This window comes from Hypanus sabinus, chromosome 9 (genome assembly GCF_030144855.1).
Source record: "Hypanus sabinus isolate sHypSab1 chromosome 9, sHypSab1.hap1, whole genome shotgun sequence".
In the NCBI taxonomy this organism is placed as follows: domain Eukaryota; kingdom Metazoa; phylum Chordata; class Chondrichthyes; order Myliobatiformes; family Dasyatidae; genus Hypanus; species Hypanus sabinus.
Genome location: NC_082714.1, coordinates 48,716,436 through 48,733,010, shown reverse-complemented (window position 1 = coordinate 48,733,010; position 16,575 = coordinate 48,716,436). Strand labels below are relative to the sequence as shown.

The following is a 16,575-nucleotide window of genomic DNA, read 5'->3' as shown; positions in this document are numbered from 1 at the left end:
CCAGAACACCTGGAGGAAATGCACTCAGTCTCGAGGAGAACGTGCAAACATCTTGCAGACAGAGAGGTGGGGGGGGAATCAAACCCAAATCTTACAGCCCGGGATGTAAAGTGATGGCATTAAATACTAAGCTACTGTGCCAGCACATTTTTATAGTATATTAAAAATAGTCTTTAAACCAAAGCACATCCTCGAGCAGATGAACCACATGGAACTCTGAAATCAGGAGCTTGTGAATTGTGACAATGTGTAGTGATGACCATTAATGTAGATGCTGGTGCTTTCTGTGGCAGAGAGCACCTTTACACTGCTACAGCTGGTGATCTGGAAATAAACACTCAATTTGTTTTCACTTTATATCTGATGGGGGGGCCACAGTGAATGGCAGTGCTCACGAGATAGGGTTTAGCTCTCTGTAGGTGAGAAGATCAGATTGTGAAGGGTGACAAGTGGAAGAAAGAACCACAAATGCATCTCCTCCATTCCTGGAACCTAGAGCTGAATATAATGGATGGATGTGTTAAATGGAAGCGAGAGTTGAACTCCCACATTTTGAACATAAATGTACCAGCTTTGCTCCACCTCCGCTTCACATCCTGTTGCAGCAACAGATGAGCATTTCTAATTTTAATGAAATATTTCTGATAATTCAGACAGGCCTCTGTTTACTTTTGACGTAAGTGATGTTTTCAGCAATGAAATGTGACAGTGTCTCACAATGATCTGCCCATGTTGGTCTGAGTGTGAAAAACAACAACCAAAGCTATTGTGGACATTTTCCTCATTTTAAAGTAGACAGTTGTTAAAGTAGCAGAGAATTTTCATTCTCTGCCCCTGTTGTTTTAAACTAAAAATTGTATTACTTTATTCTATTTTGTATACTATAATACATTTTCTAAGCAGAAGTGTGGGTGTTATCCCAGTCATCAAATCTCTTTTAAAAAAGGCCCACTGATGAATAATTAAATCATTGCTCTGTATGGACAATCCTTTTATAATTCATCTAAACTATGTGCTACTGTTGTACAAAAATGGTCTAAGGTGTGATGGTGATGGGAGAATGGGGAGGTGTTAATGGATTATGTGGGTACAGAAAATCTAAGAGCTTTGGAATTACTCTGAGAACAGACAGTGTGTCACTGGGCAGAAACCTTGTTATGAAATGAGAATAAAAGTAAGAATTTGGCTGCTACTTTACCCCAAGTTACATCAGTTAGTTTATTTCTAAATTACTTCAGCAGATGAAATATGCTTTGACCTGTGCTGGGACAGCGAAAGGTCCTACTTGTGCACAACGTCTGCTTTTTAACACCAAATCATTGTTCATCTCAACATTGACCAAGTCAAAGATATTTTAATATTCATTCTCTAGAGATGAAGAATTTACCTCTGTGAGAGAAATGTTCTTTCTTTATTGTAGCAAAAAGAATGCTTACAAATAATTTCCAACTTTTGAAGAAAATGACCATAAATGCCACCTTTACATTAGTATGACTTGAACTTGATATTACACAAATTCTTTAAAGAAACAACACATTGTAGATATTGATAATACATGTTTTCATTGCATTTCTGAAGGTGGTGAAGGATGCAGGTTATAGATTTAATGGTAGTTGTTGGAGAGAGCTTCTGTCACCAGTTTAAAAAACTTGTAGGCAGCTTCATGTTCCTCTGGTCCGAATGCCGTTTTATCACGAAGAGCGAGTTCAACAATGAAGGCCTGGCTGAGAAGCTGTGAAGAAAAACAATAAGTATACAACATTGAAACAAAACCGGAAAGCAAAACTCAAACCTCCAATGACTTCATACAGAACAGCCCAGAAGGAGTCCATTTTGTCCTCTGGGTCGATGTCCGTTCCCAGTGTTGTAAATACATTGGGCCCCACCTTTTTCCCTGTACCCTGACAACATATCCCAGTCTCATGTGCCCATCAAAGCCTTTTTGACTCTTTTTGATGCATAGTAGCTAATTAACCTGAAGCACTGCAAACTGGAGCGAACTCTCTACAGACAACAGCCAATGTGAGGATAATTTCAGTGTCCCTGGAGCAATGAAGTCAAAAATGGTTCTGCATTTGTTAGATGTTGAATAAAGGGAAATTGAAATCAACTTCTCAGGAAAATTTGAAAAGGACTGCCCTTTGCACAGTAAGCAGATGTGCTCCTTTCCCCTGCAGTTCAGTTCATGATGTTTGGTTGTCATGTTTGTTATAAATTCTGTAATTGAGAAATATCTAAAACACCCCTTTAACTAAACTGTGCACATACTAAAAATATGGGTTTTTACCTTGAAATTCTGAGTGTCCACTCCGATTTTTTGATGTTTACTGCTCAGTTCATAGAAATTAGTTTCAATATTCTTCAAATCCTCGATTGCAGCGTTCAGAGCCTTCAGCACTTTGCCTGCATGAGTCTGAACACCAGGGTCAGAGGCTGCAAAACGGCCATTGAAATTTTTAAATAGTCTGGTCGTCCAGGGATACACAGAGAATACCCTAGAAAGAGAAAAAACAAGTTACCCAGTTTTTGTTATGATAACTTAGAATTAATTAATTTCTCAAAGTTCATGATTGAGGAAATTTTTATCAAATAAAGAGTTGAGTTTCTGTGGGTTGATCTGGAACCTCAGTGCAGTGCTGAATACTAGTTCCTTCACCCAATGACAGCATCTAGGCAAGCATAGCAAATTAAAGAACCTTCACTGGAACTATAGTTGAAAATACAGCGCATGATTTAAACATAAAACAGAAAACACACTTCCATCATACCTTGCCAAGGCTTGGGCAGTTATTGCTTTCTTATCCATCTGGTCCCATTTGTTCCTGATGTATTGTTCCTGAGCCTGTGTTAATTTCACCATTTTGGTTGTTAAGCTCTCACTGTCACTGCTTGCACAAGAAAGCTGTGTGGATCTGGAGTTTTGACTTCACTTTTATAGGCGGCGAACTGGCTCATGGTTCAACACCTGACTGTAATAGGCTGACTACTAGATGGGCTGGGCACACTTTCCAAATGTGGGCTGCAACCCTTCTGTGTTAACACTTGCTGAACCATTGCTTGTCTGAGCCTCACTTCTGCCCATTCAACACCAAGAATAATTCTCCAATTTTGTTGAATATTAATTCAATACACTTGTTTTCAAACTGTAGAACTCTCTTCTTGTTAATTATTCAGCTGAATACAGTTTTTTCATTAAATAATACTTTTTTTCAAAAATTAATGCATTTCTGATGTTGAAATCAAATCCATGACTATTATAATATAGCTTCATTAATGTTCTCATCTGTAAAGATATGAGATTGTAACAATGAAAAACTGATGGCAAACTTACAAACGTACATTATTACATTGAGACAAGTTTATTTTGAAATACTGAACTACAGCAATAATGTGCACTTCACGGTCCCTGGAGTGTTTCTGACTGATGATTCTGCTATGAACATTCACTGGGTAACTAATAGCCTCTTGCATTGTTTGTGGGTGTTTTATGAATTTGGTAAATGAACTCATATGGACAAAGCTCTATTTCTGTCTTGTGTGTCCATTCAATAGTGAAACAGCCATGAGCATTCACAAATTATTGTAGGTGAAATGTAAACCTGAAAAGACCAATGACAAACAAAGATGTGAGACTTTACAATGGGAAATAATAAAATGGCAGAAGAATTAAACAAATGTCTCCTGTCTGCTTGAGTATTGGATTTTCAATAGGCTTTGGATAAAGTTGTGTTCAGGAGAAAATAAACAAGGACAGCTCACATAGAATTTGGGGTCACTGTGTCTATTGAGAGTTGTTTAACAAATGGAAAACACAGTAGAGAAACAGACCCTTCATGGATAGCCAGGCTGCAGCTAATGGAGTCCAATAGGGATCAGTGCTTGGACTCCAAACATTTACAATGTCTATTAACAATTTGCCTAAGAAGGCCTGCTGTATCAGTTCTAGATTTGCTGATGATAGAGAACTAATTGGGAATTTCTGTTCAGACAGAATCTGGAGTATTGTATTCAATTCTGGTCGCTCATCATTGGAAGGATGTGGAGGCCATGGGGAGGGTTCAGAAGAACTTTACCGGTGTGCTGGCTGGATTGGAGAGAACGTGCTATAAGGACAGTGGATGGATGAGAATTGTTTTCACTGGAGTGCGAGTGGGGTGACCTGACAGAAGTTTATAAAGTTTTGAAAGGTTTCAATAGAGTAGACAGCCAGTGTCTTATTGCCCAGGGCCCAAATGTCTACTACTACTGGAGAGCTGCACTTATCATAAGACGGGGAAGATCAAAGCAAATATGTGTTTTTTTTAAACAAAGTGGTGGGTGTTGGTGCTGTGTGTCGGTGTGTCGGTGTACTTACATGAGTGATAGAAGAGGTAGATTCAATAGAGGTTGAAAAGGCTCTCTTTAAGACACATAGAGTGTATAGGGAACAAGGGATATGGATCACATGCAGGCAGAATGGATTAGATGTTGCTAGCTTAATTAGTTTGTCTGAAGGGCCTTTTCCTGTCCTGTACTGTTCTAGGTTCCAAAACCTTGGTGAAATAACAGTTATGTTCTTGTACAAAATTTTGGTCTTTGCTTTCTAAAAAGACATTCTAGCTCTTAAGCTGTGTGCAAAGTTTCAAAGGACAGGTCAGAATATCAGATGTGGGCGAAAAGCACATGCATACACAGACAAACAGACACAAGTACATCCTGAGCTGGTGAGTAATTCCAGCATTCTGTTTATGAGGTTTCCAGCATTTGGAAGTGTTTTTGATTGACAGATGTGAGGGTGCTCACCATTGACAGTACAATGTTCAAATACATATTCTACTCAGTAAATGAAGTAGCCCATGTCTTGATACAACTTGCCTCATAAAACATTCTGCCGTAAGTAGCCGGTAACATTCACATCAGGAAAGTGCCAGGTGACAAAGATCTCCAATAAGAGGTCATGCAGACAATTGCCTTTGTGTTCAAGAGCATTATTATCATTGAGTCCCACCATCAACATCCTGTGCATCTCCACTGACCAAGTTCCAATTTGGATCAGATACAGAACTACTCTGGATGTGTGAACTGGGTAGACACTGGCTGTGCAATAGCAAGAGACTCACTATTACCATGGTAAAAACTTTCAAACTGTCACCAAAGTTACAATTCTGCATATGATAGAATGCTCGCCACTTGTCCGATGAGGACGACCTCATCAGCACAGAAGAAGCTCACTACCATCCAGACTTACACTCCAGCTTGCGTGAATATTTCTCCATCAGCCATTCATGCACTCTGTCCTCTCCTTTTGATCGCCTTTATACCGGGGTCTGCAGCAGACATTGCACAAAGACATCCACACTCCCAGCTGCAGCTGCTCTGCTTCTGTGTTGTCCCTTTACGAGACAAAACACAAGGGATCTGTTGCTAAATTGATAAATCAGTTTATTACGTATTGTCACATGTACTAAGGTAGTCTGAAACAATAACAGAATGCAGAATGAAGTGTTACTTCTACCAAGAAAATGCAGCACAAGTTGACGATAAGTTTCTAGGCCACAGTAAGGTAGGTTGTGTGGTCAAGAGATCATCTGACTACGGTAATGTTCATTGACCTTGTAACTGTCCTTGAGCCTACTTGTATGTGTTTACAAGCATTTGTATCATCTTCCCTATGGAAAGGTGGAAAAGAGAGCATGTCCAGGGTGAGTGGGATCCTTGATTATGTTGGCTTCTTTAGCAAGGTAGCAAAAAAGTGTAACTAGACGCCACAGAGAGGATGCTGGTTTTTGTTCTGTGCTGAATATTGTTCACAACTCCATATTTTCTGCTGATTAAAGAGACAGCAGTTGCCATGCCAACCTGTGATACATCTGGGTAGGAAGCATTCTATGGTGTACCAATAAAATCTAGTGACGGTGAGATGAGACATGCCAGATTACTTTAGACTCCCGAAGAAACTGAGAGTCCTTGCCCATGATGGAACTAGGAGCCTGTTGGTGATATTCACTCCTGGAAACTCGTAGCTTTCAACCTTCTAGATCTCAACATCATCGATGTAATCAGGTGTGTGTGCACCACCCACTCTTGTTAAATCAATGATCAGCTCTTTTGTTTCAGCTGATTGTTGTCATGATAGCATGTTGCTAGGCTCTTACTTTATTCAGTTTATTGTTATTTGAGATGCAGCTCACTGCGGTGATATCATTTCTACACTTGTAGATGGAGTTCGAACAGAACCTGGCCACGCAGATGTGAGCAGATCAACAGTAGAGTAGGGTACTGCTGATGAAGCTTTGTGGGTGATGCACCATCAATAACTCACTCTGAGACGTGAAGGTGAGATATCGGCTTTTATTGACTGGAAGAAGGAACAAGCAGTGAATGACCACCATACTACATCCTGGAGACTGAGAGGCCGTGCTCAGGCCTTGATCGCCTTTATACCGGGGTCTGTGGGAGAAGCCACAGGAGCAGTCAGCAGGGGGTGTGTCCAGACAGGTATATGTAGTTCACCACAGTGGGGCACCAGTGTTGAGAATAATGAAGATGGAGGTAATGCTACCTATCCTTACTGAGTGTGCTCTGTTGGTTAGAAATTCATGTTGTGTGCTGAAGACAGGGTAGCACAGTGACATTGATGGACCTCTGTTGATGTGTTTATTCTGAAGCTGAAACAGCATGCTACAATTCTAGAGAATCATCAGCACGGTTTACAGTGGGACACATTACACACTGAGCCTAAGTCTACTTGATTTAAATAGCATGAGAGAAACACAGGTTACTAGTTTTGTCCATGACAATGCAGGAAAGGAATTTCTAGGATAATTTTCATAGTAAATGTGAAGCTTTGGCGAAGCATTCTATGATGTACCAATAAAAACTAATAACAGTCAGATGGGACATGCCAGATTACTTCAGCCTCCAGAATAAACTGAGAGTTCTTGGCCATGATGGAACTAGGAGCTTGTTGGTGATATTCACTCCTGGGGACTTGAAGCTCTCAACCTACTCGATCTCAACACCATTGATGTAATCAGGTGTGTTTGCACCACCCACCCTCGTGAAGTCAATGACCAGCTCTTTTGTTTCACTGACAGTGAGGGAAAGATTGTTGTCATGACAGCATGTTGCTAGACTCTTACTTTACTCAGTTTATTGTTATTTGAGATCTGGCTCACTGTGGTGCTATCATTTGTAAACTTGTGGATGGAGTTAGAGCAGAGCCTGGCCACAAAGTTGTGAGCGTATAGAGAGTAGAGTAGGGTACTGCTGGTGAAGCCTTGTGGGGCACCAGTGTTGAGAATATTGAAGATGGAGGTAATGTTACCTATCCTTACTGAGTGTGCTCTGTTGGTTAGGAACTCAGGTTGGGTGCTGAAGACAGCGTAGCCCTGTTACTTTATTCATGCGTTCATTCTGAAGCTGAAACAGCATGCTACAATTCTAGAGAGTCACCAGGTCGATTTACAGTGGGACACATTACACACTGAGCCTATGTCTACTTGATCTAAATAGCATGAGAGAGACATAGATTACTAGATTTGCACATGGAAATGTAGGAAAGGAATTTCTCAGATTTGTTTCATTGTAAGTGTGAGGTTTTGCTTGAAGACACTTCAGTGAGGAAGTTGACCAAGGGTCAGGTAAGATGAGTAGAATTTTTTCTGCCCTCCATAATCTTAGTGGTTTAGAGATGGCAGTCAGGACTGTTGTGTGTTCATCCTGCAGAGCATGGGAAGGGCAGAGAAGCTTCCATGATTTCTGGTGATTATACCTGTGGGAGGCGTGTTCTGTTGCAGTTCCTGAATGACCTCATAGAGTGACTGGGTCTGTAGATTAATCAAAAGGATGAGATACTGCAGATGGAATTGAGAGAGATGAGTAGAAGGGTAAAACGTAGGAGCACTAGAGTTAAATCCCTGGGTAACTCTGTGTGCTGTGTTGTAGTGAAAATGGGTATGGCGGGATAGAGCTGACGAATGTACAGCTGATGAACTGGTGCAGGTCTGACAGGCACCTCAGGATGGTGGGATATCTTCAGGACGGAGATGACCTAAACAAGAGGGACACATTGCAATAGACTTTCTGATGGAGGCAATTGGTAGAATTACTTGGATGGGTTTGAACAAGTTGAGCAGGATATGGGTCCCAAAGTAGTTATACAATCAATGAAAAAACTGGAGTAAGTATAGAAGTTAAAGTGAAAAAATCCAGCCAGCAGGAGCAGGACAAGGAGTGAGGCAGGTCTGACCACCTAAACTGCAAGAAGCCTGACAGGCTGATGATCTCAGGGCATCTTTGACATGTGGGATTGTGATATTATATCTCTTACAGAAACGTGACACATTGAGTGAATATCATTTACATGGATTGTCAAGAAGCTTTTAACAAGGTCTGGCACACAATGCTGCTACTCTGGATAAGAGATAAAGTACGAGTATAGATAGAAAAGTGGTTGATTGTCAGAAGTCTGAGATTGGGGATAAGAAGGTGCTTTTCACAATGGCTACTGGTGACTTTTGGAATTCCACAGGGATCAGTGTTGGATTTGCACCTTATACAATAATGATCTGGATGAAGGAAATTATGATATTGTGGCTACATTTGATAAGTGGAAGAACAGGCACTACCCCAGAGACAGGAAGCCTGCAAAATGACCTGGACAGGTTTGGAGAGTGGGCAAAGAATAAGCAGATGGAATGTAGAATAGGGATTGTGGGGTTATGTACATTGGTAGGAAGAACAAAGGACTATTTCCTAAATGAGGAGAAAATTCAGAAAGCAGAGGTGTAAAGTTACTTTGGATTCCTAATTCAAAGTTCCCTCAAGGTTAACTAGCAGGTTGAGCCAATAGTAAACAAGACAAATGCAATATTAACATTCATTTTGGGAGGATTAGAATATACAAACAAATATATAATGCTGAGGCTTTATAGTCATGCAGTATGATGCAAGAACCTCAGGCACATATATGGATATAGCCAGGGTGCCAAAGACTTTTGCAAAGGACTGTATTTCTCAATAAGGAGCAGGGAGCAAGTTTGTAGATCTCGAGGGAGCAATATCAGAATCAGAATCTGGTTTATTATGAAGTGAAATTTGTTAACTTAGCAGCAGCAGCTCAATGCAATACATAATCTAACAAAGAAAAAATAATAATAAATAAAATACAAATAATAATAATAAATAAACAAGTAAATCAATGACATATACTAAATTGATTTTTTTTAATGTGCAAAAACAGAAATACTGTATATTTTTTAAAAAGTGTGGTAGTGTCCAAAGATTCAATGTCCATTTGGGAATCGGATGGCAGAGGGGAAGAAGCTGTTCCTGAATCGCTGAGTGCGTGGTTTCTGTACCTCCTACCTGATGGTAACAGTGAGAAAAGGGTATGCCCTGAGTGCTGGAGGTTCTTAGTAATGTGCACTGCCTTTCTGAGATGCCGCTCCCTCAAGATGTCCTGGGTACTTTGTAGGCTAGTACCCAAGATGGAGCTGACTAGATTTACAACCTTCTGCAGCTTCTTTCAGTCCTGTACAGTAGCCCCTGGCAGTGATGTAGCCTGTCAGAATGCTCTCCACGGTACAACTGTAGATGTTTTTGAGTGTATTTGTTGCCTCAGAGATCTTGACACCCAGGAACTTGAACTCTCTCCACTTCTGATCCCTCTATGAGGATTGGTATGTGTTCCTTCGTCTTACCCTTCCTGAAGTCCACAGTCAGCTCTTTCATCTTACTGACGTTGAGTGAAAGGTTGTTGCTGCAATTTTGGGCCATTTCTCCAAGGAAGGGTGTACTAGATTGGAAGGGATCCAGGAACTCCCAAGAAAGGTCATAGGAATAAAAGGCTTGACATTGGAGAAGATTTTGATGTCTCTGGGCCTGTACTCAATGGTGTTCAGTAGGAAGAAGGGCTATCTCAATGAAAACTATCAGATACTGAAAGGCTTGGACAGAGTGGATGTAGAGAGGATGCTTCCATTAGAAGAAGATGCTTGGATCCAAGGGTATGCCCTCAGAATTTAGGCTTGCCCCTTTAAAATAACTGAGGAGGAATTTCTTCAGCCAAAGGGTGAAAAGAGGACAAGGGATAACCTTGGCAGATAAGGTGCAAATGATTCTTCACAGTTTCTATGCATATTAATAGAAAAAAAGGGGAAAGGTAGAGAGTATTTCCACTTTAGGATCAGGGTGGTAAAGTATGCGGGGGTTACAAATGAAGGGTAAAGCTTTAAATGTGTATTCTCATCTGTATTTACTGTGGCAAAGGAAATGAAACCAGGTAAGTTTAGGGAAATTGCAAACAGATATTCTCAGGAAAAAGTACGGAAGAAATGAGACAAATTTTCAGAGGATATTTATGTAGCGTCCTGTTTAGGTACGTTCCAATCAAGCAGGGAAGTTATAGTAGGATATAGGAACTGTGGTGTACAAAGGCTGTAATAAATCTAGTCAAGAAGAAAAGAAAAGCTTACAAAAGGTTCAGACAGCTAAGTAATGTTAGAGATCTAGATTATAAGGCTAACAGGAAGGAGCTTAAAAAGGAAATTAGGAGAGCCAGAAGGGGCCATGAGAAGGCTTTGGTGGGTGGGATTAAGGAAAACCCCAAGGCATTCTACAAGTATGTGAAGAGAAAGAGGATAAGACGTGAAAGAATAGGACCAATCAAATGTGACAGTGGGAAAGTGTGTATGGAACCAGAGGAAATAGCAGAGGTACTTAATGAATACTTTAATTCAGTATTCACTATGGAAAAGAATCTGAGTGATTGTATTGATGACTTGCAGCAGACTGAAAAGCTTGAGTATGTAGATATTAAGAAAGAGGATGTGCTGGAGCTTTTGGAAAGCAAGTTGGATAAGTTGCCAGGACCAGACGAAATATACCCCAGGCTACTGTGGGAGGCGAGGGAGGAGATTGCTGAGCCTCTGGTGATGATCTTTGCATCATCAATGGGGAAGGGAGAGGTTCCGGAGGATTAGAGGGTTGCGGATGTTGTACCTTTATTCAAGAAAGGGAGTAGAGATAGCCAAGAAATTATAGACCAGTGAGTCTTAACTCAGTATTTGGTAAGTTGATGGAGAATATCCTGAGAGGCAGAATTTATGTACATTTGGAGAGATATAATATGATTAGGAGTAGTCAGCATGGCTTTGTTAAGGGCAGGTTGTGCCTTACGAGCCTGATTGAATTTTTTGATGATGTGACTAAACACATTGATGAACGAAGAGCAGTAGATGTAGTATATGTGGATTTCAGTAAGGCATTTGATAAGGTACCCCATGCAAGGCTTATTGAGAAAGTAAGGCGGCATGGGATCCAAGGGGACATTGCTTTGTGGATCCAGAACTGGCTTGCTCACAGAAGGCAAAGAGTGTTTGTAGATGAGTCATATTCTGCATGGAGGTTGGTCACCAGTGGAGTGCCTCAGGGATCTGTTCTGGGACCCTTACTCTTCATGATTTTTATAAATGACCTGGATGAGGAAGTGGAGGGATGGGTTTGTATGTTTGCTGATGACACAAAGGTTAGGGGTGTTGTGGATAGTGTGGAGAGTTGTCAGAGGTTATAGCGGGACATTGATAAGATGCAAAACTAGGCTGAGAAGTGGCAGATAGAGTTCAACCCAGATAAGTGTGAAATGGTTCATTTTGGTAGGTCAAATATGATGGCAGAATATAGTATTAATGGTGAGACTCTTGGCAATGTGGAGGATCAGAGGGATCTTCGGGTCTGAGTCCATAGGACCCTCAAAGCAACTGCGCAGGTTGACTCTGTGGTTAAGAAGGCGTACGGTGTATTGGCCTTCATAAATCATGGTATTGAATTTAGGAGCCAAGAGGTAATGTTGCAACTATATAGGACCCTGGTCAGACCACGCTTGGAGTACTGTGCTCAGTTCTGGTCGCCTCACTACAGGAAGGATGAAGAAGCCATAGAAAGGATGCAGAAGAGATTTACAAGGATGTTGCCTGGATTGGGGAGCATGCCTTCTGTGAATAGGTTGAGTGAACTTGGCCTTTCCTTCTTGGAGTGAAGAAAGATGAGAGGTGACCTGATAGAGGTGTATAAGATGATGAGAGGCATTGATCATGTGGATAGTCAGAGGCTTTTGCCCAGGGCTGAAATGGTTGCCACAAGAGGACACAGGTTTAAGGTGCTGGGGAGTACGTAGAGAGGAGATGTCAGGGGTAAGTTTTTTACTCAGAGAGTGGTGAGTGCATGGAATGGGCTGCCAGCAACGGTGGTGGAACGGATACGATAGGGTCTTTTAAGAGACTTTTGGATAGGTACATGGAGCTTAGAAAAATAGAGGGCTATGGGTAAGCCTAGTAATTTCTAAGGTAGGGACATGTTCGGCACAACCTTGTGGGCTGAAGGGCCTGCATTGTGCTGTAGGTTTTCTATGTTTCTATAAATTTTCAATGATATTCTGAAGAATATTGACATACAAAAGTGGAGGTAATTGCAGATGAAACTCAATATAGTCTATATATCCCCAAGATACTGCCATCAAGCTGCTCTGATCACAAATGTATAATTTGCTTCTTAGAGTGGACTTCCAGCAAGTGTATTGCAGGAAATTTTGAAGTTACTGAAACCAATTGAATGGTCTATTTCGGTGTTTCAGATAGGAAAAATAAATTCATCTATTCATAATGATTTTGAAAGAGACAATAATGGTGATTTTATCCCTATTTAAAATTGGATGTTGAATTTTTATAACTATATGATTGAATATATTAATATAAAAACATAACAAGATACATTTTCAGGATTAAATTTTAAGGAGAACTTGAATTACTTTTCACATTTTCCCTGGAGCGTAGGAGACTCAGGGGTGACCTGACAGGGTTGTACAAAATCATGAGGGTATAAATGGATGTCATAGTTTTTATCCGAATGTAGTGGAGTCAAAAGCTGAACAATATGCTTCTCTGGTGAAAGGGAAATGATTTAAAAGACATCTGGGGGAAAACCCTTTCTGAAAGAGTGGTGGGCATATGAAATGAGGTGGGAGAGCAGGTTGTAGTAACAGGTACAACGTGAGGAAATGGGACTAGATCAGATAGCCATTGGTAGGCATGCATGAGTAGGGCTGAATGGCCTGTTTCCATGTTGCACAATTGTACAACTCTGTTTATCTATATTTTATTTGTAAAGCTTGCTTTATATAGTGAGTCATGATATGTTGCTGAATGTATAAACGCGATATGGAGAGATTTCAATCTCCTATTTCAGGTATTTGCTTTTCAGAAATCTCTGTTGTGAGCTTGATTCATTTACAATGGGGTGAAAAGTAGCTGCCAGGCGAACAGACATTTGTTGGCTCAATATCTTTATGTCCAAGATTTTTCCCCTCTTTATTGTTATCAAGTGATAGAGGTAAATAGACCCTGCAGTGTTGTTTGTATTCTTGCTAATGGACAAATTGACAGGTATTTTTTCTGAAATTAAGTATATTTAATACATTCAGCCACAGCAAACAAGAATGCATTGATTGAAGTGAAAGTTTATTTAACTCAGTTTCACAATTATGACAATTAATCAAAGAAAAAATGTGTAATTAAATGACGATCTTGCAGTCATTCACCATAGATGGTCGATTGCGTCTTCAACGGTACTTGGAGCTCAATTCATGCGCAAGCAACTCAAGGAATTTATCGACCGCACATTGAGTTGCAGGGGAGAATGCTGGCAAGTGAATGGCCAGGGTGACTGCGATACAATCAGCCAACAGCTGTAAAAGTGAAAAACAAATAACATAAGACAGTGTTAATATGTGAACGGATGATTTTTCCCATTAAACAAGTGCTGCTTTCTTGTACTTTCACTGCTTTCCTACATATCATGTATAGTGTAGCAGGAAGAAGTATTATCAGAGGAAGAATCTGTAAAATTGCTACATACCTGAAAGTTGTGAGGATCCACAAGAAGTTCTTCACCATGTTTCTTGGCAAGACTTTCCAGGTGTTTACTCAGGTTGTCCACGTTCTGGGCTGCATCCGCCACAGCCTTCATTACTAGGCAACCATGTTTTCTGACGGCTGGGTCAGAGGCTTTGTAGCCATTGAATTTCGGGAAGTACGTCTTAGCTTGAGGGTGGATCTCAAACAACCTTCACAAACATGGAAAATGAAGGCAGAAGTTATTTGCAGACACAATGTACACTACATCTCACAGGATTAAATCATGTTATTCTTCAGACCAACAATCACATTATTTTGGAAAATTTTCAATTCTATGCAGCAAATGTCTTTGCATATTTATTAGTGGTCTCATTGTGCAAGGGAAGTGCACAGAAATGTTAACGATTACAAACAATAGCTGAAAATGCAATAATTATACTACAGGAAAATTACCTGGCTAAAGCATCTGCTCCCCAAGCTTCAGCATTCGCCTTTATCAGGCTACCCAGTTCCTCTATGACCTGTTTGTTGGGGCCAGAGAGCACCATTGTTGCTGAGTTTTCACTTCTTCAGATCTCTCAATAACCAGGAGATGCCTCTGGCTTGACGTGTCTGTATTTATTGCCATTCACACAGAGCCACACCCACTCCACCCCACTTTTCCCATTGGTTGTGGGTCCTGATTCATGGTCTAAGTAATCTAATGATAACAGAAGATAGTGAATAGAGAACCAGTCATCTGTTTCGCATACAACTGTTAGCAAAAATATCCTGTTCCAGAAAAGCTAAACTCTATCTGCACACATTTCACTTGATGCACACTTGTAAAGGTTTAGTTTATTGCCAGATAAGTTATCAGTAAATGCATATTAATATTCATTAATCAATATGCATTTCCAAATTAACCCTGATATAATAAGTTTAATGGCTGTATCACCCATTGAAATTCATCCTCCTCACCCTCGGTCTTTTTATTTCACAACTGTCTAACCTCAGTGTGCAGAGAGACATGGATTTCCAATATTCACAAAACACCTGCTGTGTACATTGCACAGAACAGACTGGACAGAATGAACGATAATGTAACCATATTGAACCAGAAAGTGTGTAGGTCTAGAATCACCTAAATAATGCGTATTAGCATGCAGTTGAAGGATTTGTTTATGCACAGTTGATGGAAGATGTAAGGTGTCAGGATGACCAGGGCAACTTTGGAAAATTGGTCTGGAATTACATAGACATGGGCGATCTGAGCTGATGTTACAGGGATATTTAGAGAAGGAAACTTAGCCACAAGCTCAGCTGAGTTGAAGGTTACAGGTATAGTCAGAGAGAGATGAAGTCAATGGTCTGATATTAGAGTTGAACAGGCATAGCAAATGATTTTTTTCTTCACACACCTCAGTTGGAGAAAAATCCCATTCAATCATTGCCAGACATCAACTAACCAGCATGACTGAGCAGAAGCGTTAGAGGAAATGGAGTTGCAAAGAATCAGCATTACGGAGTTGGAGCTGGAACTGCATGACCTTCAGATCATTCCGGATGCTGAAGGGGTGATAGACAGAACGTAAAAAGAAATAGCTACACCTAATGTGCAGGGCACAGGAAACTGGGGGACAGTCGGGGAAGAGGAACAAGGTTATGGAGTCAGTGTCGAGTACTCTGTGGCCATCCCCCTCAATGATCACTTTGGATACTCTTGGCGGTGGAGTTGACCTAACAGAGGAAAGTCATAGTGGTCGGGTCTCTGGCACTGAGGAATGGACAGGAAGTTCTGTGGGTGAGACCAGGATTCTTGGATGGTATGTTGCTTCCCAGGTGCCAAGGCCCAGGACATCTCAGACTGAGTCCTCTGCATACTTATGTGCGTGGGTGAACTTAAGTGGTTGTGGTCCATGTAGCTACCAATGACATGGGTAGAACTTGTAATGAGGTTCTGCAAAGCGAGTACAGGGAGTGAGGTGCTAAGTTAAAGGGCAGGACCTCTAGGGTTGTGATCTCAGGATTGCCACCCGTGCCACATGCTAGTGAGGCCAGAACTAGGAAGATTATTCAGTTTAAAACATGGCTACAGAGTTGGTGTAGGAGGGAGGGCATAAGATTTTTGGAACATTGGTCTCTCTTTCAGGGAAGGCAGGACCTGTACAGAAGGGATAGCTAGCGCCTCAACTGGAGGGGGACTAATGTTCTAGCAGGAAAATTTGTTAATGTGGGGTTTAAACTGGAGTTGCAGAGGGTTGGGAACCAGAGTGCCAGAACCGTTAGTGGAGAATCGTGGAGGCAGATGTCGGTAAGATCTCAGACACAATTTGGAATCAAAAGGGTCAGCATGGTGTGACAAGTGTCTTGAGCTGTGTATTGTTCAATGCAAGAAGTGTCATAGGAAAGGTGGATGCTAGTGCTGAAGATGAGGTAGATGGTTTACAAAGAGAGGCAATGTGTAGTGAGGAGAGGCAAAATTGGAGTGAACAACATGAGTTGCAATGTAAAAGGTGGACAAGATCAAAAAGGTTGAATACAGGACTGAAAGTGTTATAACTGAATATGCGCTGTATGCAGAATAAGGTAGATCAGTGTTTCCCACTCTTTTTTAGCCAAACGCCTCCCCGAAAGCACCTTCATAATTGTCAAAACCCCTCTTAGGCAAAATATACTTTCTGGTGCTCCCATAGTGTAAAAA

General features: G+C 40.9%; 2 protein-coding genes across 2 annotated transcripts; both read right to left on the bottom strand.

The window, feature by feature from the left end:
• Positions 1-1,603: 1,603 nt before the first annotated feature.
• LOC132398832 (hemoglobin subunit beta-like) lies at positions 1,604-2,860 on the bottom strand. The gene is made up of 3 exons (XM_059978673.1): positions 2,769-2,860; positions 2,288-2,495; positions 1,604-1,732 (listed from the first exon to the last, which is right to left on the bottom strand). Exons 1-3 carry the CDS (start codon positions 2,858-2,860, stop codon positions 1,604-1,606), a joined length of 429 nt encoding a protein of 142 aa, XP_059834656.1.
• A 10,737-nt stretch (positions 2,861-13,597) lies between these two features.
• Positions 13,598-14,440, bottom strand: LOC132398831 (hemoglobin subunit alpha-like). The gene is made up of 3 exons (XM_059978672.1): positions 14,346-14,440; positions 13,894-14,101; positions 13,598-13,723 (listed from the first exon to the last, which is right to left on the bottom strand). Exons 1-3 carry the CDS (start codon positions 14,438-14,440, stop codon positions 13,598-13,600), a joined length of 429 nt encoding a protein of 142 aa, XP_059834655.1.
• Positions 14,441-16,575: the final 2,135 nt, after the last annotated feature.

Bases quoted from the DNA above. Each gene is read 5' to 3' on its own strand.
- LOC132398831 (XM_059978672.1), bottom strand. From the start codon at position 14,440: ATGGTGCTCTCTGGCCCCAACAAACAGGTCATAGAGGAACTGGGTAGC. The intron at 14,102-14,345 runs GTAATTTTCCTG...ATGTTTGTGAAG, and splicing joins GGAGCAGATGCTTTAGCCAG to GTTGTTTGAGATCCACCCTC. The intron at 13,724-13,893 runs GTATGTAGCAAT...TCACTTTTACAG, and splicing joins TGGATCCTCACAACTTTCAG to CTGTTGGCTGATTGTATCGC.
- LOC132398832 (XM_059978673.1), bottom strand. From the start codon at position 2,860: ATGGTGAAATTAACACAGGCTCAGGAACAATACATCAGGAACAAATGG. The intron at 2,496-2,768 runs GTATGATGGAAG...TTCTCTTTCTAG, and splicing joins ACTGCCCAAGCCTTGGCAAG to GGTATTCTCTGTGTATCCCT. The intron at 1,733-2,287 runs GTAAAAACCCAT...TTTTCTTCACAG, and splicing joins TGGACACTCAGAATTTCAAG to CTTCTCAGCCAGGCCTTCAT.